The sequence below is a fragment of the Muscardinus avellanarius genome (assembly GCF_963383645.1).
Source record: "Muscardinus avellanarius genome assembly, chromosome: 21".
Taxonomy (NCBI): domain Eukaryota; kingdom Metazoa; phylum Chordata; class Mammalia; order Rodentia; family Gliridae; genus Muscardinus; species Muscardinus avellanarius.
Genome location: NC_137807.1, coordinates 2,152,517 through 2,174,841, shown reverse-complemented (window position 1 = coordinate 2,174,841; position 22,325 = coordinate 2,152,517). Strand labels below are relative to the sequence as shown.

Sequence of the window (22,325 nt, the reverse complement as noted above, 5' to 3'; positions counted from 1 at the left end):
GGAAACAGAACAGAGAAGGTTTAGGAGCAGGAGGCTGGGAGACCCCAGGGCCAGCGAGGAGGTTGTCCCTACACGCGGGTCCCCTGCCCCGGCCCCTCTCTCCCCTGCCAGCCCCCTCCCCACAGCTGCCAAGGTCAAAGCTCGGCTGGCTCAGCTTCTCGGAGCTTCCAGAAGCCAGAGCCAGTATACAGCTGGATCACGCTGGCCGGAGCCACCCTTCAGCCTCCTCTCAAATCCCAGCTGTGACGTCAAACCCCGGCGAATCACGGAAAAACAGATTCAGTTCTATAAACCCTCTTCTCCCAGGCCGGGCTCCCTGCTGCCGGGCCCCGACTCCCGCCGCGTGCTGGCGCCAGGGCCCTGCAGATGCCGCGGGAGGTCTTGCTTCCGAGGGCGACAGCCCGGAGCCCTGGTCTGGACAAAGCTCACACCTCGCACCCTATTCTGGGGTCCTGCTTGCTCCTCCATGGCTCCAAATGGCCCCACGCCACCACCATCTCTGGCCCTGTGGCTTCATCAGACACTAAAGAATTTGGGGCTGAGGGTCCTTGGGGGACTCTGGACCACAGGGCTTCCTTAATGTTGGGGCCCCAGAAAGGTCCTGTCCGCCCTGCGCTGGGGTCTGTAGCTGGTGCGCCTGGGGTCTGGCATCCCTGGGGTGGCTTCCTTGCAGAGGGGCCTCCGAGGTCCTGTTTTTCCTTTTTCCTCTACCTGAGCCAGACCCGAGGTGCCCTGTGGAAAGCAGAACAGATAATTCTGTCTAAGCCATCACGACCCCAGCAGAGCCGAGATGAGACGCGTCTGTCTCGCGCCCAGGCAGCGGAGTGGGCGTAACGAGGTTGTCTGAATGAGGGTTCGGCTGGCTGGCTGCAGGTCGGAGTGGCAGACATCACAGTCACGACGCCTCTCCGCCTGGGGGAGGGGCCGCTGCTGCCTGGCTCACCGGGAAGAAAGCCAGCGCTGGTCTGGCAAAGCAGGACCACATCCAGTGTCAGGGGCCCTGGGGCCGGTCCTCCTTTGCGCCTCCATGCCCCTCTGGATGCTCCTTCCCAGTGACCGCTGGGTTTAGGGTCCACACGTGGCAGCGGCGGTCCAGCCAGGATGGCCGCACTCGGCCTCATGGTGACCCTCTTGCCAGACCCTGCTTGGCACTCTGCTGTGATCTAGGTGCCTGTTACAGAGGAGCTTATTTTTTTATTTTATCTTATTTATTTTATATCGTGGTGCTTGGATTAAACCCAGAGGCATTCTGCTTCCTAGCTACACCCCCAGCCCTTTTTATTTTTTATTTTGAAATAAGCTCTTGCTGGGTTGCGGAACGTCTCACTACTTGCTGAGGCTATCTTCAAACCTGCGATCCTCCTGTCTCAGCCTCCCAAGTCCTGGGATTATAGGTGTGCACCACCGTGCCTACCTCTTAAGTCACTACTAAAGTTTCAGAGAGATCAGGCAGTTTGCCCACAAGTGGGTTGCAGCTGGAAGGCACAGACAAGGTCTGGCTGATAGCTGGAGTAGCTGCTGCCTCCGCAGAAATCAAGGAATATTAAAAAATGCAATTAAAGTTGCCCTAATTCCTCCAAATCTGATGCAAACCCTCACTAGTACCCAGCAAATGTTTAATTCAGACTTTATATAAATAGACCTATACTGACAGAATAAGGACGACTTATTTATTTATTATTATTATTTTATTTATTTATTATTATTATTTTTTTTTTTTGGTGGTACTAGGGGTGGAACCCAGAGGCTTTCTACCTCCGGGCTATACTCCCAGACCTTTTGTATATTTTATTTGGAAACAGGGTCTCGCTAAGTTGCTGAGAGCCTCACTAAGTAGCTGAGGCTGGCTTCGAACCCGTGCGATCCTCCTGTCTCAGCCTCCCAAGCGCGGGGATGACAAGCGTGCGCCACCACGTCCGGCCTGGAACAACTTTTTTAAAAAAGGTTTTTAAATGCATTTGGTACTGTAATCCCAGTACTTGGGAGACTAAGGCAGGAGGATTGCAGGTTTAAGGCTCACCTGAACAATTTAGCAAGACCCTGTTTCAAAATAAATGATAAAGTAGGGCTTGAGGTGTAGCTCAAAGGTACAATACGCCTATATTCAATCCCTAGCACCACACACACATGCGCTAGCCCTGGCAGCACACATCCTAAACTCCCGGGTCTCTCTTCCATCCCCGCTGCTCCCAGCCGTCTTCTGTCTCTGCCGTTTCTTCGAGTGTGCGGCGGGCGCTCTTCTCCGCATCGTCTTGTGATGGGTGGTCCTCATCTGCCCTCTTGAAGCGCAGGACTGTGTGGGTTCCTTTCTAATGGTTTTGCCTGAGCTGACCTCTAGTGTGCAGGCCATGGAGCTTGTGGGGACCACACTGGAGCAGCCTGTAGCTACGTGCAGGCTAATTTGCTGGAAGAATTTCTTCCTAGAACTATTATCTGGAATTCCGCCTCTCTCTCCAGGTTCGGGGCTCCGGAGGTCAGTGTGGCTCTCAGCAAGGAGTGAGACGCCCATCAGCTTAGCGAGACCCTGTTTCTAAATAAAAATAGAGCCGGGCGTGGTGGCGCACGCCTGTAATCCCCGCGCTTGGGAGGCTGAGACAGGAGGATCGCGCAGGTTCGGAGCCAGCCTCAGCTACTTAGTGAGGCTCTCAGCAACTTAGTGAGACCCTGTTTCTAAATAAGATATAAAATAGGTCTGAGAGTATAGCCCAGAAGTAGAAAGCCTCTGGGTTCCACCCCCAGTACCACCAAAAAATTGTAATTAATTAATTAATTAATTAAAATAAGATTGGAGGTATAGTTCAGAAGGTGAATGCCCTGGGTTCAATCCCCTGTGTCACACGCGCGCGCGTACACACACACCACACACACACACGCACACACACAGAATGGCTGGCCAGCGTGCTGGTTTACACCTGTGCTCCTACCTACTTATGCTCAGGAGGCTGAGGCAGGAGGATGGCAAATTTACGGACAGCCTCGCCTACTTAGTGATGCCCTCTACAACTTAGTGAGATCCTGTTTCTAAATAAAGAATAAACAACAGGGCTGGGGGTGTAGCTTGGAGATCGAATGCCCCTGGGTTCCATCCCCCGCCCTGAAAAAAAAAAAATTGCTAAAAGTATGCTGTTGGCTTGTCTGATTTATCTCCTCTGCCTCCAAGACCTAGCCAGATGTAAAATAAATGCTAGTAACTCAACTAGTAACTCATTGGCCTTTCTTTCTTTCTCTCTTTCTTTCTCTCTTTCTCTTTCTTTTTTTGTGGTACTGGGATGGAACTCAGGGGCATTCTATCTCCAAGCTACACCCCAGCCAGATAATTTTTTAATTCAGAAACAGTGTCTTGCTAAGGTGCTTGAACGTTCAATCCTCCTGTCTCAGCCTCCCAAAGTACCAGGAGGACAAGCGTGCGCTACCACACCCAGCTAGAAACAAATTTTCGGTCCCAGTCCTCTGCTGGGACACGGGGATACCATTTGCACCTGGTGACATGAGTTAAACCAGGCCACGCAGTGCTGCGGGGCCCGGCCTGCTGGCTTCTTAATTCTTGCATCTGTTTTCCTTCATTTTGCATCTTCTGTCACTGGGAAGCCGAGGCTGCGGCTCCTCAGGACGGTGTGTCAAAACCAGAGCGCGGCAGCCAGGCGTGGTGGCGCACGCTTGTCATCCCAGCATTTGGGAGGCTGAGAGAGGAGGATCACGTTTCCGAGGTCAGCCTCAGCTACTTAGTGAGGCCCTTTGAAACTCAGTGAGACCCTGTTTCAAATAAAGAATAAAAAAATAGGGCTGGGTGTAGCTCGGAGATTGAATGCCCCTCGGTGTCATCCCCAGTACCGCAAAAAAAAAAAAAAAAAAAAAAAAGAATAAAATCTAGAGCTGGGGGTGTAACTTAGAGGTAGAATGCCCCTGGACTCCATCCCCAGTACTAAAAACCAAAAACATGAAAAGTAGAGGGTGGCCTTTCTCCCACCCTGGGAGTAGGCTGGGGGCCCTTCGATGCTCCCTGGCTACCTGTGGATTGCAGAGTTTATACACAGCCTCTCACTCAGTTCTTCTGGCAACTCACTGAGATTGCTTAGCAAACAATTTAAAAAAAAAAAACAGAATGGGGGCAGGAGAGGCAAGACATTCGCGGAGGGAATTCGCTGAAGGTCACACCATCGGCTCGTGCAGGGGCAGGGACTAGAATTCCAGCCTCTCGTTGGTCGTCTAGACCGGGGCCTCCCGCTCTGGTGTTGCTGGCTGTCAGCCTTTGCGGACGGTGACTGTTTCTCCCTCTCCTCCCCCTTCCTCCTCTTTCAGGGGTCCCTGGCGAATTCTGTCATGGCGATGTGAGGAACATCGCCTAGAAGTCCCAACTCGCAGTTCCCCATCAACGGGAAGGCTTGGAGTCCAAGATGATCATAAAGGAATATCGCATTCCTCTGCCGATGACCGTGGAGGAATACCGTATCGCCCAGCTGTACATGATCCAGGTGGGTGGCGGCCGCGGGAGGGCGGCCCAGGCAGCCCAGCGTCTACGAGGGCTCCCCACGACCGTCCACGTGGCGCTGGACATCGGGCTCTCAAGTGTGGTGCCACAAACACTAGTGGCATCGTGATTTTTGCCAACCCTGAGCTCCTGGCACCTGCAGTGCCGGCTCTGAGCAGCCCTGCCTAAGCCCAGGTCCGCCGTCGCAGACGTACCGCGGCTCGGGCCTGCACATAAGCGACTTCGCCCGCTCCCTGTTCCCGAAGCCGCCGGCCCGGGCTGAGCTTGGCAGAGTCTGCTCCCGGTGTGGGTTTTCTTCCTGGCTTTCACACATCGGCCACCTTCCTGTGTCCTCCCTTGGCGGGTTCTACCCCCATCGCCTCATTAAACCCCTAGTGACCAAGCTGGGCGTGGTGGTACACACCTGTCGCCCGGTGCTTGAGAGGCTGAGACAGGAGGACCGCAGATTCAAGGACATCCTCGGCAAGTACTGAGACTCTTTTAGAACAAGAAAATGAAATAGGGCTGGGGGTGTAGCTTGGAGGTAGAATGCCCCTGGGTTCAATCCCCAGTAATACACATGCAAAACAAAACAAAACCCTATGTATCTGCTCTGGAGCGCTCAGCACGGCCCTCCAGCTGCCTCCTGCTCGGCCCCAGCGGCCCTCTGCCCACGCCGATCATGAACTGGCGCTCTGCCTGGCGCTGGCCCTGGTGCTGTCTCCTCTGGGCACACGGGGCCTCTGGTCCCTGCTACCTTAGACCAGCTCACGCTGCACAGTCCCGGCTGCTTCGTCACGCCGGCCGACAGTGAGTGGGACAGGCTGCAGCCGGCAGGAGGAGACCTCCGTCCCGGTCCCCGGGTCTCACACCTGCAGCCCCAGGTCAGGGGGAATCCTGAGCCCTGCCCCCGGCTGCGAGGCGCTGGATGAAGCTGCCGGGATTTGGCTGACGTGGCTAGGAGGAGCAGGAGGCGCTCCTCGTCCCTCTGGGGGGCTGTTGGCTCTGGAGCTGCTTCAGAAGCGCCACTCCATCCCCTCTTGACCCACTTACCCCTTAATTATGTGTAGAGTGGGAAGACAGGCTGAGATCGGGCCCCGGTGCTAAGCACTCTAGAAACAGCTCAGCCCACTCGAGGACCAGCGAGGCTGTTGGTCCCGTGGCTTCTCAACTCCCGCCCCAGCGGGGAACCCCACGCGGCAGGCAGCCCGACGCTGGCCTGGGCGGACGGTCGGGGTCCAGGAAGGTGGACCTCCAGCCTCTGGGACATCCCCAACTCATCTCCAGCACAGGGGTCCCTCTGAGCCGGCCATGGGGGTACACACCTGTGATCCCGGTACTTGGGAGACTGAAACAGAAAGATGGCAGGTTCACAGCCAGCCTCGGGTACTTAGTGAGGCCCTCCGCACCTTAGTGAGACCCTGCGCCCAAATTTAAAAAATGAAATAGGGCTAGGGGTAGAGTCTGAAGGTGGAACGCCCCTGAGTTCCACCCCCAGTTACACACACACACACACACACACACACACACACACACACACGAGTTTCCTGCTTTAGACATGGGGAAATTAAGGTCCTCAGAGCCAGGGCTGAGCTCTGGGCCTCCCTATGGGTTGGGGCGACCCTGCTGCCCCTCAGAGGTGAGGGCGTGATGTGTCGGTCAGGGCTGGGGGCGGGCAGTGGGAGAGGGCGAGGAGACCCACACGCCACAGCAGAGGGGTAGCAGTGGCGCCTTCGTCCTTGGTGGTGACGCAGAGCCTGTTGAGCTGTTGGCTTCTCGTCCTGCAGCCTCTTCTAAGAGGGTTCTGGCAGGACACGGTGGTACCGGGAGGCCTGTGTCTCCACGGGTGATGTGTCGTAGGCGTGAGCACCTCTCACGATCGCTAGCCATACCTTGATGTGTGCATGGTTCATTTAAGTCAGTCGGACCATAGTGATGCTGTTGAAACGTCCACCAGACGACTCTGTGACCTGCCCGCGTGAGGCTGGTGACAGAGGTGAGTGAAATGTCCCCAGTAGGTCCCTGGAGACAGGACCGACGCAGGAGCAGCAAGGCCGGGATGGATGGGAGACGTCTGCGCATGGGCTCCAGGCCAACGCTCCGGGAGCCTGCGTGTCCCGTGCTGGGCCTTACGCTGCGGATAGCAAAGAGGCCGAGTTCATTTTTCACTGGAAGAGGCCTTCCTCTGAACTAGCTGCCTGCTGCAGGGGGGAAAGTCAGACCCCCATGTCAGAGCCGCCAGCGCCGAGCCTGAGCTCGGGACCGTGGTGCTGAGGCTGACAGGGACTCCCTGGCTGGGAACGTGCTCAGCCAAGGTCACTGAGCCTTCCAGGGGCGTGGCCAGGACCCTGGACAGCTGCCGCTCCAGGGGCTTCTTGGTTTGTGGGTCCTTCCTCCTCATCAGGAAGGCACTCTGATGCAGCTGACGGGAATGGGTAGCAGGACGACAGGGTGGCTTTTGTGTGTGGTTAATGGGGATGGAAACCCAGGGTTATTCTACACACCCAGCCCTGTGTTTTTTTTCCATACTGGGGATGGAACCCAGGGCCTCTACCTCCGAGCTACAGCCCCAGCCCTATTTTTTATTCTTTATTTGGAAATAGGGTCTCACTGAGTTGCAAAGGGCCTCACTAAGTAGCTGAGGCTGGCTGCAAACTGCGATCTTCCTGTCTCAGCCTCCTGAATGCTGGGATTATAAGCATGCGCCGCCACGCCTGGCCAGGGTGGCTTCTTGGGTGGGCAGGGAAGAGCTTGTCCCTAGGTGGCATGACAGGCCCTGGATCACCATGGCTGGAGGGGACCGAGGGGTCATCCTGGGGCGGGCGGGCTGCCCTGGGAGATGGCGGCTCCAGATTCCTGGTAACAGGACTGGAAGCCCATAATTCATTGGACCAGTCTTTACCAAGTGCCTACCGTACCCAGCTATCTGCCAGTCTGTGCCCTGACCAGGGTCTGTTCTACTTTGATCATGTATGCATGTATGCATTGTGGTGCCGGGGATGGACTTCAGAGGCATTCTACCTCCAAGCTACACCCCCAACCCTATTTGTGTGTGTGTGTGTGTGTGCGCGCGCGTGTGTGTGTGTGTGTGTGTGGTACTGGGGGTGGAACCCAGGGGCTTTCTACCTCCGGGCTATACTCCCAGACCTATTTTGTATTTTATTTGGAAACAGGGTCTCACCAAGTTGCTGAGAGCCTCACTAAGTAGCTGAGGCTGACCGTGAGCCTGCAATCCTCCTGTCTCAGCCTCCCAAGCGCTGGGATTCCAAGTGTGTGCCACCACGCCCGGCCAGCTTTTTCTTCTTTTTTTCTGGTGAGAATTCAGCACTTCCAAGCCAAGAAGCTGGAAGGCGTGGTGTCTTTGTGCCTCCAGCCGGTCGTGCCCCCGAGCTGAGGCAGGGCGATGGGAGCACTTGTATCTGTGCACGTGTGTACACTTAGGTTGGCTTTGAGTGTGCGTGCACACGGACACACGCCTGCTGTTCAGGAAGCTGACCGAAGATAGCCTTGGCGATACCGTCATGTCACCATGGAGACAGACACCAGGCTTAAAGTCAGCAGCACCGGGAACAGGAGGCTTTTTTTTTTTTTTCATAAGCAGAAAACTGATCTTTTGGGCAGCGGGAGAGACACGTGTGGCTGAGACACTTAGCACGACCTAGGCATCTCCTCTGCCACACAAGGTCGCCAGGCCCTTCCCCGCTCCCCACCCTCACTTGACCTTTCTAAATCCTCATGGGTTTAAGAAGCAAGATTGGGTTTTGTTTGCTTTGCAATAGCTTTATTGAAATGTAAGTTACAAGGCAGACAGTTCGCCCCTTTAGAGCGGACAGAACAGTGGTCCTGCGCATTCACACAGCTGCAGGACCCTCACCACAATGGACCCCAGGACGTTATCACCCAACAAGGAGCCGCTCTCCATCCAGCCCGTCCCTGGCGACTACCAGCCTTCGCTTTTTTTCTTTTCTTTTCTTTTTTCTTCTCCTTTTTTTTTTTTTTGGGGGGGAGGGTTCTGGTGCTGGCAATTGAACCCAGAGGCATTCTACCTCCAGGCTATAACCTCAGCCCTGTGGTTTACTTTCATTATTTATTTATTTATTTTTGCAAGTCTGGGGATGGAACCCAGGGGCACTCTACCTCTGAGCTACACCCCCAGTCCTATTTTTTATTCTTTGTTTTGAAACCGGGTCTCACTGAGTTGCAGAGGGCCTCACTAAGTAGCCGAGGCTGGCTTCGAACCCGTGCGAGTCTCCTGTCTCAGCCTCCCAAGCGCGGGGATGACAAGCGTGCGCCACCACGCCCGGCTGTTGGTGGACATTTTGATTGCCTCTTGGCTATGGTGAATAAACATTCATCTGTAGATTTGTGTGTGGGTATATGTCTTCCCTTTGTGTGCTCACATGTATGTGTGTGCATGTGTGCGTGGCACTAGAGATTAAGCCCTGAGGCATTCTACCTCTGAGCTACACCTCTAACCTTATTATATGTATATATATATATATATTTTTTTTTCATTTTGTAACGGGGTCTCAGTGAGTTGAGCAAGGCCTCACATTGTTGCTGAGTGGCCGTGAGCCTGCGATCCTCCTGTCTCAGCCTCCTGAGTACTAGGATCACAAGTGTGCACCACTGTGCCCAGCTACGTTTTCCTTTGTAAAGGGCATATACCTAGGAGCAGCTAGCTAGATGAGGAGGCATCTCTGTTTAACTCTTTGGGGAACTGCTACGCTGTCTTCCACAGTCGCCATCAGTTTCTCTCCCACCAGCAGCATCTGAAGGTTCCGGTGTCTCCACAGCAGCTCTCGCTGACGTCTTTTTAGCCATCCTTGGGCGTGAGGCACCCTCACCGTAATCTCAGTTTGCATCTGCCTAGTGACTAGTGATGCTGCACATCTTTTCAGGTGCTCGTTGGCTATTTCTCTGTCTTCTTTGGAAAAATGGAGGTTCAAATCCTTTGCCCTTGTTTATTTTTGGCACTGAGGATTGAACCCAGGAGCCTTCCACTTCCAAGCTACAATCCCGACCCTTTTTTATTTTGCATCAGGGTCTTGCTAAGTTCCCGGGGGTCTCACTAAATTGCCGAGGCTGGCCTCAAACCTGCGTTCCTCCTGTCTCAGCTTCCCAAGTACCGGGATTACAGGCGTGCACCACCGTGCCCAGCTTCCTTTGCCCAGTTTTTAATTGGAGGGTTTGTCTCTTTGTTACAGAAATTTTTAATATATTTTGGGTACAAATTTCTGATATGAGTTTTTTTTTTGTTTTTTGTAGTACTGAGGATTAAACCCAGGGGCACTCTACCTCTGAGCTACACCCCTAGCCCAATTTTATTTTTCATTCTGAAACAAGGTCTCACTAAGGAGCCGAGGCTGTCTTCAAGCCTACCACCCTCCCACCTCAGCCCCGCAAGGACTGGGATTGCAAGTGTGCGCCACCGCGTCTGGCTTCCTGACACCAGCTTTGTTGTTGACAACAATTTCTTCCAACATATAAGTTCTCTATTCATTTCCTCTTCGGTGCCCCTGGAAGCACAAGAGCCATTCATTCTGACGAAATCCGTTTTGTCTGTTTGTTGTTGTTGTTGCTGTTATGTTTTTGGTGTCATGGTTCCACAACACTTGTCTAATCCAAGGTCATAAATATTTATGCCATTATTTTCTTCTAAGAGGTGTTTTTTTTTCTGGGGTACTAGGGATAGAATCCAGGGGCATTCTGCCTCCAAACTACACCCCCAGCTTTATTATTTATTCCTTATTTTGAAACAGGGTCTCACTGAGTTGCAGAGGGCCTCACTAAGTAGCTGAGGCTGTCCGCGAACCGCGATCCTCCTGTCTCGGCCTCCCGAATGCTGAGATTGCAAGCGTGCGCCACCACGCCCGGCTTCCTCTAAGAGTTTTATAGCTTGATTTAGGAGAATGATTTTTCTTTTTTCTTTGTGCCACTGGGGATTGAACCCACAGGCATTCTACCTCCGAGCTACACCCCCAGCCCTATTTTTTATTCATTATTTTGAAACAGAGTCTCACTGAATTGCAAAGGGCCTAAGTAGCTGAGGCTGTCCGCAAACCGTGATCCTCCTGTCTCAGCCTCCCAAATGCTGGGATGACAAGCGTGCGCCACCGTGCCCAGCTCCCAGCCCTATTTTTTCTTCTTTATTTTGAAACAGAGTCTCACAAAGTTGTGGAGGGCCTCGCTAAGTAGCTGAGGCTGGCCTCAAATATGCAATCCTCCTGTCTCACTCAGCCTCCCAAGCGCTGGGATTACAAGCGTGCACCACCACGCCCGGCCAGGATTAATTTTTAATGAGTCGTCAGCAGCAGCCACTGAGGAAGTCCTGTGGAGTTTGTGCTGTGTCCGCCCACCACTGACACCCAGAGCCGTGACTTTGGTGACCAGCCTCAGAATAGATAATTTTCAATCCCAGGCAGGACTTGGGAGGCTGAGACAAGAGGATCTCAGGATCGAGGCCAGTCTCAGCAAGTAGTGAGACTCTCATCAACCTAGGGAGACCCTGTTTCCAAATAAAAATAAAATAGGGCTGGGAGTATAGCTCAGAGGGTTCAATCCCCAGTGCCACAAAGAAAAGAAAAAAGAATTTGCATGTGCAGAGAAAGAATCTGGGGCCCCTCGATGTCTCATAGGCAGCCTGGGTCTAGATTAGGGAGAGGGGCCACCATGGCAGTGGAGGAGACGCAGTGGTCAGAGCCCCTCTCCCTGGCCACCCCAGGCTCAGTCTCTGGAGTCCCCTCTTTGTACAGAAGGCTCTGGCCACACACACATCACAGGTGCTGCTGTTCCCACAGAAGAAGAGCCGGAACGAGACGTACGGCGAAGGCAACGGCGTGGAGATCCTGGAGAACCGGCCGTACACGGACGGGCCCGGCGGCTCCGGCCAGTACACGCACAAGGTGTACCACGTGGGCATGCACATCCCTGGCTGGTTCCGCTCCATCCTGCCCAAGGCGGCCCTGCGGGTGGTGGAGGAATCCTGGAACGCCTACCCCTACACCCGAACCAGGTACGCCTGCCTCCACCACCACGTCCCGTCTAGTGGAAAGAAACCTCATGGCGTACGCCCAGGGTCTGAGACCTCAGGTAGCTCAGCTCCCTGCGATCCCAGGCTCTGCCCCAGACCCGTGCTCCCCGTACCCCCGGGAAGGACGCACCCCCAGATGTCTAGACCCCAACGACCCAGGAGGGAGGAGACTGGGAAGGTGTGAGTCAGGCGCGGGTTGCCAGAGACCCCTTTGCCATCTGTGAAGGCTCAGGGATGACCAGCCTACACCACCAGCTGAGGGTAGACCAGATGGCCCAGAGGTCCTCTCCTCCTCGGGACTCTGTGCTTAGGTGACAAGTGTCTTACACTGAGCCCCCTGCATACCAGAGAGCAGACAGGGTCCCCAACAATCTCCTTAGCTGCCTTCCTTCCTTCCGGGAAGTACCAGGAGCTTGCCGGGGGCCCAGAGAGCTCAGCTTCAGCCCCGAGAAGGGTTGCTCACCTGCGGCCAGAGCTGACTCCTTCGGGTGGTGGGCATGGGGTGGCCTGTCCCGGGAGTGCTGAACCCAGATCCTACCAAGTCCCAGGCCACCACGCCCATGTTCTTACCACCCGGAAGCCCATGGACGCCGAACGCACAGCTCCTACAAGCTGCCCTGTCTCCCCCGCTCCCTCATCCCATCCCTCCCAGCACCCTGGCCTGGCTATTTTAGGAAAAAGGTGATAGTCCAGGAGGTGGGCCGGCATGGTGCATGTAGGCCACCCCGAGCTCCTCTCTGCTGGGCCCGCGGCCCTTCCAGGCGCCCTCCCCACGGACACTTTCTCCTCTTAGGTTCACCTGCCCTTTCGTAGAGAAGTTCTCCATTGACATCGAAACCTTTTATAAAACCGATACCGGGGAAAACTCCGACGTGTTCAGCCTGTCTCCCGTGGAAAGAAACCAGATGACGACAGGTGAGCAGGGCATGGGGGCCCTGCAGGCCACGTTCCCCACAGGCCCTGGGGGCCATCAGAGACCAAGCAAAGCACTGAGCCCACGCGGGAGCGGGACTGGGCTTCCACTAGTCCCGTGCTCCTGCCGCACACCTCAGGTCCCAGGGCCTTTCCCTCCCGGAGCCCTGCCCCCCCATCACTGGCCCTCCACTGCGCATGTTCTCAGGAAGCCAGCTTAGGCTGGCGGCCACCTGTGAGTGCAGTGGGTAGTGGGGTGCGGCCAGGGACAGAAGCCCCTGAAGGCCGGCATCTCCACCCCCACCCCCCACCCGGCCGATGCCGCCCCGTGGGAAGCAGGCCCCATCTGCGAGAGCTTCTCAAGGCAGGCCAGAGGTCAGGATTTCCATGTGAAATCTCCCAATCCCTAAATGTTGGCAACTAATTAAATATCTTGGTAACTAGCCAGGCGCTGTGGCGCATGCCTGTAATCCCAGTACTCAGGAGGCTGAGACAGGAGGATTGCAGATTCAGGGCTAGCGCGCGAAAACTTAGTGAGTCCCAGGCTTTTGTTTTGTTTTGTAGTTCTGGGGGTGGAACCCAGGGGCTTTCTACCTCCAGGCTATACCCCCAGACCTATTTTATATTTTATTTGGAAACAGGGTCTCACTAAATTGCTGAGAGCCTCACTAAGTAGCTGAGGCTGGCTTCGAACCTGTGCGATCCTCCTGTCTCAGCCTCCCAAGTGCAGGGATCACAAGGCTGCACCACCATGCCTGGCTAACTCCCAGTTTTAAAATAAAATGATAAGCCGGGCGTGGTGGCGCACGCTTGTAATCCCCGCGCTTGGGAGGGGGAGACAGGAGGATCGCGCAGGTTCGAAGCCAGCCGCGCTGGCGTAAAAGACCCTGTTTCAAAAATATAAAATAGGTCTGGGAGTGTAGCCCGGAGGTAGAAAGGCTTCCAGGAACCCCAGTACCACAACCGCTAATAATAATAATAATAATAATAATAATAATAATAATAATATAAAATGATAAAGCCAGGCGTAGTGGCACATACTGTAATCCCAGTACTCAGGAGGCTGAGACAAGAGGATCGCGGATTCAGGGCTAGCCCGTGATAACTTAGTGAGTCCCAGTTTCAAAACAAAATGATAAAGCTGGGCGTGGTGGCGCACACTTGTCATCCCAGCATTTGGGAGGCTGAGACAGGAGGATTGCGGTTCACGGACAGCCTCAGCTACTTAGTGAGGCCCTCTGCAACTCAGTGAGACCCTGTTTCAAAATAAAGAATAAAAAATAGGGCTGGGGGTGTAGCTTGGAGGTAGAAGTCCCCTGGGTTCCATCCCCAGCACCACAAAAAAAATAAAATAGTAATAAAATGATAAAATAGGGTTGGGCTATCCAATACAAGAGGAAGAAGGAGGAGAGAGGGAAGGAGGGAGGGCCGCAGCTGTCCCTTCCATATAAGTCTCAAGCCCTGCGAGGACTTGGGGGTGTCAGGGCCCCTCACTCACAGAGTATCCCCACAGACCTCATTGACATCGTCAAGGATCCCGTGCCCCCCAACGAGTATAAGACAGAAGAGGACCCCAAGCTGTTCCACTCGGTCAAGACGCAGCGGGGGCCCCTGACCGACAACTGGATCGAGGAGTGCCGGCGGCAGCTCCTGCCCGTCATGTGCGCCTACAAGCTCTGCAAGGTGGAGTTCCGCTACTGGGGCATGCAGTCCAAGATCGAGAGGTTCATCCACGACACGGGTGAGCGCCTGCCGCCTCCGCGCTGCCCTCTGCCTGTGAGCGGGGCCTCTGCCTTAGCCCCGAAAGGTGACCCCAGCTGTGCCCCTCTCCTGCCTAGCTTACTTGGCCATCCACGAGTGCGGTGCACGTGTCTGACGCAAGTGGCCCCGGAAACCTTCCAGCCGTCCCTGACCCAGTTTGTGTTTGATAACTGTCTCCCTCACCTGCAGCCCATCTGGGCTCTTCTTCCACGGCTAGGTTCCTTTGCACCCAGCGGCCTCCCCAGAGCAGGTGCCCAGGGAACGGGGTGGGACCAGCGGAGGCTGCCTGCGGGCCTCTCCTTGCCCCTCCTGAGCGCTCAGCCCCTGCCTTCCCGTTCTGGCCTGACGTCAGCATCTGGACTGGTCCCAGACGAGAGGTCCCAGGCAGACACCTTGATACCATGGACAAGAACAGCGTAATATAGGCATGAACAGAGCCGCGCTGTGTATAACACATATCCGTCCGCTGGCCCATGATGACTGAGAGCCACTTGTACCCTATTCATAGAAGAGCAGAGAGACCCTAGAACCACACCTGAAGCGGCATCCCCCTCCCCAGTGGCAGAGGTCTCTCCTTAGACAGCTGCCTATGGCGTCCATGCTGGCTGCCCACGAGCGGATCTGCGCACGCGCAGGTGCTGGGGACCCCTCGGAGAGGTGGAGATGGAGCCTGGGCTTTTCCCTCCTGGCTCCAGGCCCCACTGTCTAACCCGGGAGTGACAGATCTCTCCCCTCAGGGGACACAAAGACAGGCAGGCATGGGGGCAGGCTGGCCCGCAACAGCCCATCGTGGCTCCACCCCCAGGATCTGACTGTCTCCGTGGCTTGTCCCCCTCTCCGGGAGACCTCGCTGGGGTCAGCCCCCCACAGAGCACCAGGTTGGGGTTTCCTGATCTGGGAGACCACGTGGTGCTCAGAATCCCTGGGCCCCCTCATCCCCTAACATCCTGGCCGAAATGCAACGACTCCCCAGCCCCCCAAAAGTCAGTGCTCCTTTCAGAGAGCAGAAAGGCTGGCAGCTCTTCCCCTCTGAGAAATGGGTGTAATGGTGCTGGTCCTGCAGGACTGTTGAAGTGCGAGATCGTGGGGTGCGGATCCAAGGGGTGGGGGCGCAGCACACAGTCACATCTCATGGCCAGGAGCACTGACGTTCGTGCAGGGGCAGCCGGCGAACGCGTGCGCCGGGCTGGCTTCCCTGAGTGGCCCTGGAGAGAGGACTCCCGGGGTTGGCACAGGTCTCGGCTGCCCCCGCACTGCTGGGCCCTTCCGTCCACCCCAGGGAGGCCTTTCTCTGTATGAGTAGAGCAGCTCCATGAAGCCAGCAGACAGGTCCAGAAAGGGAAACTGAGAGCCGGGCATGGTGACGCACGCCTGTAATCCCAGCCCTTGGGAGGCTGAGACAGAGGGATCGCAGGTTTGAGGTCAGCCTCAGCAACTTAGCGAGCCCCTCAACAACCTGGTGAGACCGTGTTTCAAAAGGGGGGGGGGGTAGGGTTGTGGCTTAAAAGTGGAGTGTCCCTGGATTCAAGGAAGGAAGGAAGAAAGGGAGGGAGGGAAGAAGAGGAAGAAGGAAATGGAGGTTCATTATGGTGTGTGTGTCTGAAGTCCCAGGGTTTGGGCAGGACTCGGAGAGCCTGGCTGAAAGGGAGGCGCCATCCCACAGTGAGGGTGAGTGGAGACTTCCCACCGCTGGGCCTCTAAGAGCAAATAGGCCTGAGAACGAAGATACTCCAGGCCAGACATGTAATTCCGAGACTTTGGGAGCCTGAGACAGGAAGATTGCAGGTTCAAGGCCAGCGCTCCAGAACTCAGTAAGAACCTGCCTCAAAGCCCAGGAATGGTGGTGCGTGATGGCACACACCTGTAATCCCAGGACCTGGGAGGCTGCGACAGGAGGATCTCAGGTTCAAGGCCAGCCTCAGCAAGTAGTGAGACTCATCAACCTAACAATACCTGTTTTATTTTCATTTATTTATTTACTTTTTTTTTTTTTGCAGTACTGGGGATGAAACCCAGGGGCATCCTACCCTGAGTGACACCCCAGCCCTATTTTTTATTCTTTATTTTGAAACAGGGTCTCACTGAGTTGCAAAGGGCCTCACTAAGTAGCTGATGCTGGCCGCGAACCATCCTCCTGTCTCAGCCTCCCAATTGCTGGGATTACAAGCATGCGCCACCGTGCCTAGCGACCTTGTTTCAAAATTTAAAAAATTTTTTTTCTTTGTGGTGTAGCTGGTGGGGTGTATCTCAGGGGTAGAACGCCCCCGGGTTCAATCCCCAGTACTACAAACAAAAACAAAAAAAAGTGAATAAATGAGAATAAATAGGGCTGGGGTGTAGTTTAGTAATAGAGCGGCCCTGGGTTCAGTACCAGTACCCCTCCCCCCCGCACACACACACGTACAGAACAAAGGAGTCAGGCTGTGGAGGTAGAAATACAGAGGTGGGTGCTGGGGGGCCCCGGGGCCACCTGGGGACGTGGCCTGGCCCTGTCAGGGGCCCCTGGTGTTCTCCAGGAAAGCGGGAGACGGATGGGAGCCGACACCGGTTCATCTCAGGTTTCTCCCCTGAAGAAACACACGCCTTCCAGAATGTTGAGAGCCACGAAATAGAAAGAAAGAAAGAAAAATGCAAACGAGCCAGAAACCTCCTGGCAGGAAGAGAGATAAATAGACCATGGTGTTTCCAACACATAAGTACCACACACAGCCAGCCCGGTGCCCTGAGCCCCGAACCCTCGCCAAAGTGCAAACCGCTCACCCACGGAAGCCAGCGGCAGAAACACGCCGCGTGAGCGTGAACTCCGGCCACCGCCCGGCCCGGCCAGGCGTCCTTTAGAAAACCACCTGGGCCTGCTAAAAACAGACATGGAGCAAGCGGCAGACACAGGGTTCAGGACAGACTTTTGCGGGAGGGGGACAGGGTCGGGGAGGGTGTGCAGGGCCCCCCCCCCAACCCCTGTTGCCAGGACCTTCGGTGTTTCTGCTGGGCCACAGAGGTTTTCTTTCTTCTTAAAGTATTTTTAGCATTTCTGTTGAGGCATGATTTTACATACCATAGCATTTGCCTGCATTAACGAGCTCTCGGGTCAGTTTCAGGACAGGTTGTGTACCCCGGCTTCAGAGCACCCCGTCAACCCAGAGGGCCCCCGGTTCCTGTTCTCTGTCACCTCTACTCTCACCCCAACCCAGCCCACCCAAGATGCTTGCTTTTTTTACTTTTTTGGTCCTAGGGATTGAATCCAGGGGCATTCTACCTTTGAGCGACACCCCCAGTCCTATTAAAAAAAAATTTTTTTTTGGCGGTACTGGGGATGGAACCCTTCTCTGGGCTACACTCCCAGACCTTTTTTTATTTTTTTATTTCGAAACAGGGTCTCTTAAGCCAGCAAGGCTGGCTTCGAATCTGTGCGATCCTCCTATCTCTGCCTCCCAAGCTCGAGGATTACAAGCGTGCGCCACCACGCCCAGCTAGTCTTTATTTTGAAACAGGGTCTCACTGAGTTGCAGAGGGCCTCACTAAGTACTAGCTGAGAAGAAGGCTGTCCTCGAACCGCGATCCTCCTGTCTGACTCCCAAATGCTGGGATTACAAGTGTGTGCCACCACACCCGGCTAGTAGATGGAGAATTTATTTATTTACTTTTGTGTGTGTGGTACTGGGGGTAGAACCTAGAGGCTTTCTACCTCCGGGCTATACTCCCGGACCTATTTCATTTGGAAACAGGGTCTCACTAAGTTGCTGAGAGCCTCACTAAGTAGCTGAGGCTGGCTTCGAACCTGCGCGATCCTCCTGTCTCAGCCTCGCAAGCGCGGGAATTGCAAGCGTGCGCCACCACGCCCGGCTGCAGATGGAGAATTTTGACAGGAAGCTTAGACCCGGTGCTGAGACAGGAGACTGCATTTCTCTAGGGGCAAGAACGTCCCCAGATTGAGCAGCCACGTCACCTAGCAGGGCCCTTTCCTCTGATGGCAAGCCACTGTGCGTTTGGGGGACCATCCGGAAGCCAGTTAGTTGCCCCATGTTACAGAGAGACTGAGGCAGCGACAGGCTGTGGTTGGAGCCGGACACCGCGCTGACTCCGTCCCCTCCTCGCCATCCGCAGGCCTGCGGCGCGTGATGGTGCGGGCCCACCGGCAGGCGTGGTGCTGGCAGGACGAGTGGTACGGGCTGAACATGGAAAACATCCGGGAGCTGGAGAGGGAGGCGCAGCTCATGCTGTCCCGCAAGATGGCTCAGTTCAGCGAGGACGAGGAGGCCACGGAGTTCGCCAAGGACCAGGCCGCCCAGGCCGCGGCGGCGGGGGCGCCCCCGGAGCCCGGTGGTGGCGGCAGCAGCGGGGAGTCCCTGGTGGGGCGGGGCCTGAAGAAGCAATGGTCCACGTCCTCCAAGTCGTCACGGTCATCGAAACGGGGAGGTGAGCCTCTGTCCCCGTCCCCATCCCCGCCCCTGTCCCCGAGGGGGCCCCCGGCTGTTGCTGCCCGTCTGGATCCTTTTAGCTCTGAAAACGGTCTCTTTCTCATGAACCTGGTGGAGCGAAACCTGCCAGAGGGACGGGCCCTTCTCTAACCGGCGCCGGGCGAGGCCTAGCCTCGGGGAAGCCCAGGGCGCCACCCCAGTCGGCAAGCAACAAGACCCTGGGAGGTGGCTCTGGGCGGGCGCCCCCAGACCTGCGGAGGGGCCTGGCCACCTGCGGGGCGGCTGCGGGGCGTCAGATCCTTAGAAGGGTGAAGCTGGGTCCCCCTTGCACAGCCCTGTGAACCCCACCCTCCCAGCCCGTGGCCACAGCCCTGGGCTGTCGCTATGGAAGACGTTGTGCAGATTCTTTCCCCTCTTCATCCCCTCAAGGCCCTGCTGTGGCCAACTAAGGTGTTTGTTCAGGTCAGAGCCTGGAGTGGCCCCGGGGCTGTCTGAGCTCACTTCCTGGACTTAGACCCCATGTTCTCCCTGGCTGCGCTGGGGCTGGGCCAGGTGGTTGGGAGAAAGAAACATTTTCTCCACTTCTTTTCTGGCGAGCCTTCCTGCTCCCGGGACGGCCTCCGCGGAGGCCCATCGAGGCCCGTGGGTTTCCGGCTCCCCGCGTCCCGCGTGGTCTCAGTCTGAGGTCTTCTCTTCCAGCCAGCCCTTCCCGCCACAGCATCTCGGAATGGAGGATGCAGAGTATTGCCAGGGACTCGGACGAGAGCTCGGACGATGAGTTCTTTGACGCTCACGGTAGGCTGGGGCTCTCTGCAGCCCCGCGGGACTCGTGGCAGGGCAGGGAGAACCTGGGAAGCTGGGAATCGCCTGTTCCTGCGCCTGCTCCAGAGGACTTGGGGACGGGGCACAGAAGGCGATAGGAGCCGCGCGTGGTGGCGCACGATTGTAATCCCAGCATTTGAGAGGCTGAGACAGGAGGATCTCCGCTGGCAGACAGCCTCGGCTACTACTTAGTGAGGTCCCTCTGCAACTCAGCGAGACCCTGTTTCAAAATAAGGAATAAAAAATAGGGCTGGGTGTAGCTTGGAGATAGAATGCCCCTGGGTTCCATCCCCAGTACCGCAAAAAAAAAAAAAAAAAAAAAAAAAAAGGTGGTATGATATCACCAGGAATCTGGGGTCTCAGGCTCACCCCAACCAGAAGTCAGGATGTGCCTATGGGCTCGGCAAGAACGAACACCCTGTAATCCCAATGCTTTGGAGGCTGAGACAGGAGGATAACAGGTTTGAGGCCAGTCTCCCCAACCTAGTGAGACCCTGTTTCAAAGCAAAGTGTAGAAAAGTGCGGGGGGTATAGCTCAGAGGTAGAATGCCTCTGCGTTCAGTCCCAAACACCACAAATCGAGAGGGGGCTGCTCTCTTAAGACCCCTAGAAAAGAATGCGCAGGCACACAGAGGCATTTTTCTAGCTGTGTATTTATTTCCATAAGAAGTGTAACAGAATGTTCTACATTTTTGTACTTAATCTGGCATTTACCTTCTTTTTCTTGGTTAAATTAATACAATCAAAGCAAGTTAAAAAAGCATTTAATGCAGATGCTTTAGGAAATACAATAAGCAGAAAACAGATCAACTCCTAACTTTCCTGCTAATCTCCGAATGAGCACACAGGGCCCAGGGCCAACCTGTGCGGCGAGACGTGTGCGCCGACTCGCTCGGGTCCTTGGCTGTTCCACTCAAAGGTGTCGGAAGGGCCGGCGGGCAGGTGCAAGGAGAAAGCCCCTTCAGCAGGCCGGAAGCTTAGGTTTGGAAAGGGACAGCACAGCCGGCACTGTGCTCAGCTTGGGAGGCTGAGACAGGAGGATCGCAGGTTCAAGGCCAGCCTCAGCAACTTAGTGAGGTCCTGTTTCAAAATAAAAAGAGTAAAATAGGCTAGCCATGATGCCTCGTGCTTGTCAACCCAGTACTTGGGAGGCCGAGACAGGTTCGAGAACGAGACTCAGCAACCGAGGGAAACCCTGTTTCCAAATAAAAATAAAGGCCGGGCGTGGTGGCACACGCTTGTAATCCCGGCGTTTGGGGGGCTGAGACAGGAGGATCGCGGTTCGCGGACAGCCTCAGCTACTCAGTGAGGCCCTTTGCAACTCAGTGAGACCCTGTTTCAAAATAAAGAATAAAACCGGGCGTGGTGGCGCACGCTTGTAATCCCCGCGCTTGGGAGGCAGACAGGAGGATCACGCAGATTCGAAGCCAGCCGCGCTGGCTTAAGAGACCCTGTTTCCAAATAAAAATATAAAATAGGTCTGGGAGTGTAGCCCGGAGGTAGAAGTGTTCCATCCCCAGTACCACCAAAAAAATAAAAATAAAGTAGGGCTAGGGGTGTAACTTGGAGGTAGAAGGCCCCTGGGTTCAATCCCCAGTGCTACCAAAATAAATAAATAAGATAGGGCTGGGAGTGTAACTCAGAGGTCAAACACCCATGAGTTCAATCTCCAGTACAAAAACAAACAAAAACAAAAACAGACATCAGTATACGAGTGGGGAAATAAAGGATATGATTTAGCTCTCGAAAGGCCTAATGTGGTGACGTCCCCCACAACCTGAGCAGCCTTCGAAACAACAGTGCCCGCCGAAGGGACCCAGAACACCAACGGGTATATGTGTGTGTGTTTAATGGTACTGGGGGTGGAACCCAGGGGTTTTCTACCTCCGAGCTACACCCCCAGTCCTATTTTTTATTCTTTATTTTGAAACAGGGTCTCACTAGGTTGATGAGAGTCTCACTATTTGCAGAGACTGTCCTTGAACCTTCGATCCTCCTGTCTCAGCCTCCCAAGTCCTAGGGTGACAAGCGTGTGCCACCTCGCCCGGCTCTCACATATTCTTTGATGGTATGAGTAGGAAATGTCCAGAGTAGGCAAATGAGACAGAGACAGAGACAGAGACAGAGACAGAGACAGAGACAGAGACACTGGCCTCCTGAGGCCGCGCTGGAGGCAGGAGGGAGGCCGCTACTCCTCAGGGTGGGTGATCTTTCTATTCATGGGTGGTGAGAGTATTCTGGAGCTAGATAATGGTGACAGGCACTCAGCATTGTGAATGGACTAGAATGCCTCTTGGCTTAAACGGTGCCTTTTATGTTCGTGAATTAGCACAATTAAAAAATAAAAGAGGAAGTCAGGTGACATGTGGCCATCCTGCTGAATAGGGCAGGAGCCTGAGAACAGCGCAGGGCTGGGGGCCCGGGGGGAGGGCTCCGGTGTGGCCAGAGCCCTGCTGAAGGCCCTGCCCCCACAGAGGACCTGTCTGACTCCGAGGAGATGTTCCCCAAGGACATCACAAAGTGGAGTTCCAACGATCTCATGGACAAAATCGAGAGCCCAGAGCCAGAGGACGCACAGGGTAAGGGGCTCCTGGAAGCGGGGGGCTCACCCTTTTCTCACCCCGCCTCTGCGCGGCCCTGGGCATCCAGGGGTTTGGGGACCCCGGGTCCCAGCCCCCTTGCCCCGGCCCCGCAGCTCACAGCGCAGTTCTGTTTGCAGATGGCCTGCACCGCCAGAGCGGCCCTGGGTTCAGGGTGGCCTCCAGCGTGGAACAGCTGAGTATCATCGAGGTGGGTGCCTGGGGACCGGGTGGGGCCAGGACTGCGCTGCCCGGCGGCGGCCGGGAGGGGACAGGGCCAGAGGCCCATGGGAAAGTACAATGAGATACTTGTAAATTCCAGATCAAAACTA

The 22,325-nt window shown here is 55.4% G+C and overlaps 1 protein-coding gene across 6 annotated transcripts in view; it reads left to right on the top strand.

Moving 5' to 3' along the window:
* Positions 1-4,394: 4,394 nt before the first annotated feature.
* The window catches only part of PITPNM2 (phosphatidylinositol transfer protein membrane associated 2), a gene marked incomplete at both ends in the record, with an annotated part of 32,584 nt that continues 14,653 nt past the window's right edge, over positions 4,395-22,325 (top strand). For all 6 annotated transcript variants that reach the window (XM_080717647.1, XM_080717646.1, XM_080717645.1 and 3 more), the window contains 8 exons: positions 4,395-4,472; positions 11,269-11,483; positions 12,295-12,416; positions 13,927-14,154; positions 18,279-18,590; positions 19,292-19,387; positions 21,889-21,993; positions 22,134-22,204. In XM_080717647.1, coding sequence (XP_080573773.1) covers positions 4,395-4,472; positions 11,269-11,483; positions 12,295-12,416; positions 13,927-14,154; positions 18,279-18,590; positions 19,292-19,387; positions 21,889-21,993; positions 22,134-22,204 — 1,227 coding nt within the window. The remainder of the gene's footprint in view (positions 4,473-11,268; positions 11,484-12,294; positions 12,417-13,926; positions 14,155-18,278; positions 18,591-19,291; positions 19,388-21,888; positions 21,994-22,133; positions 22,205-22,325) is intronic.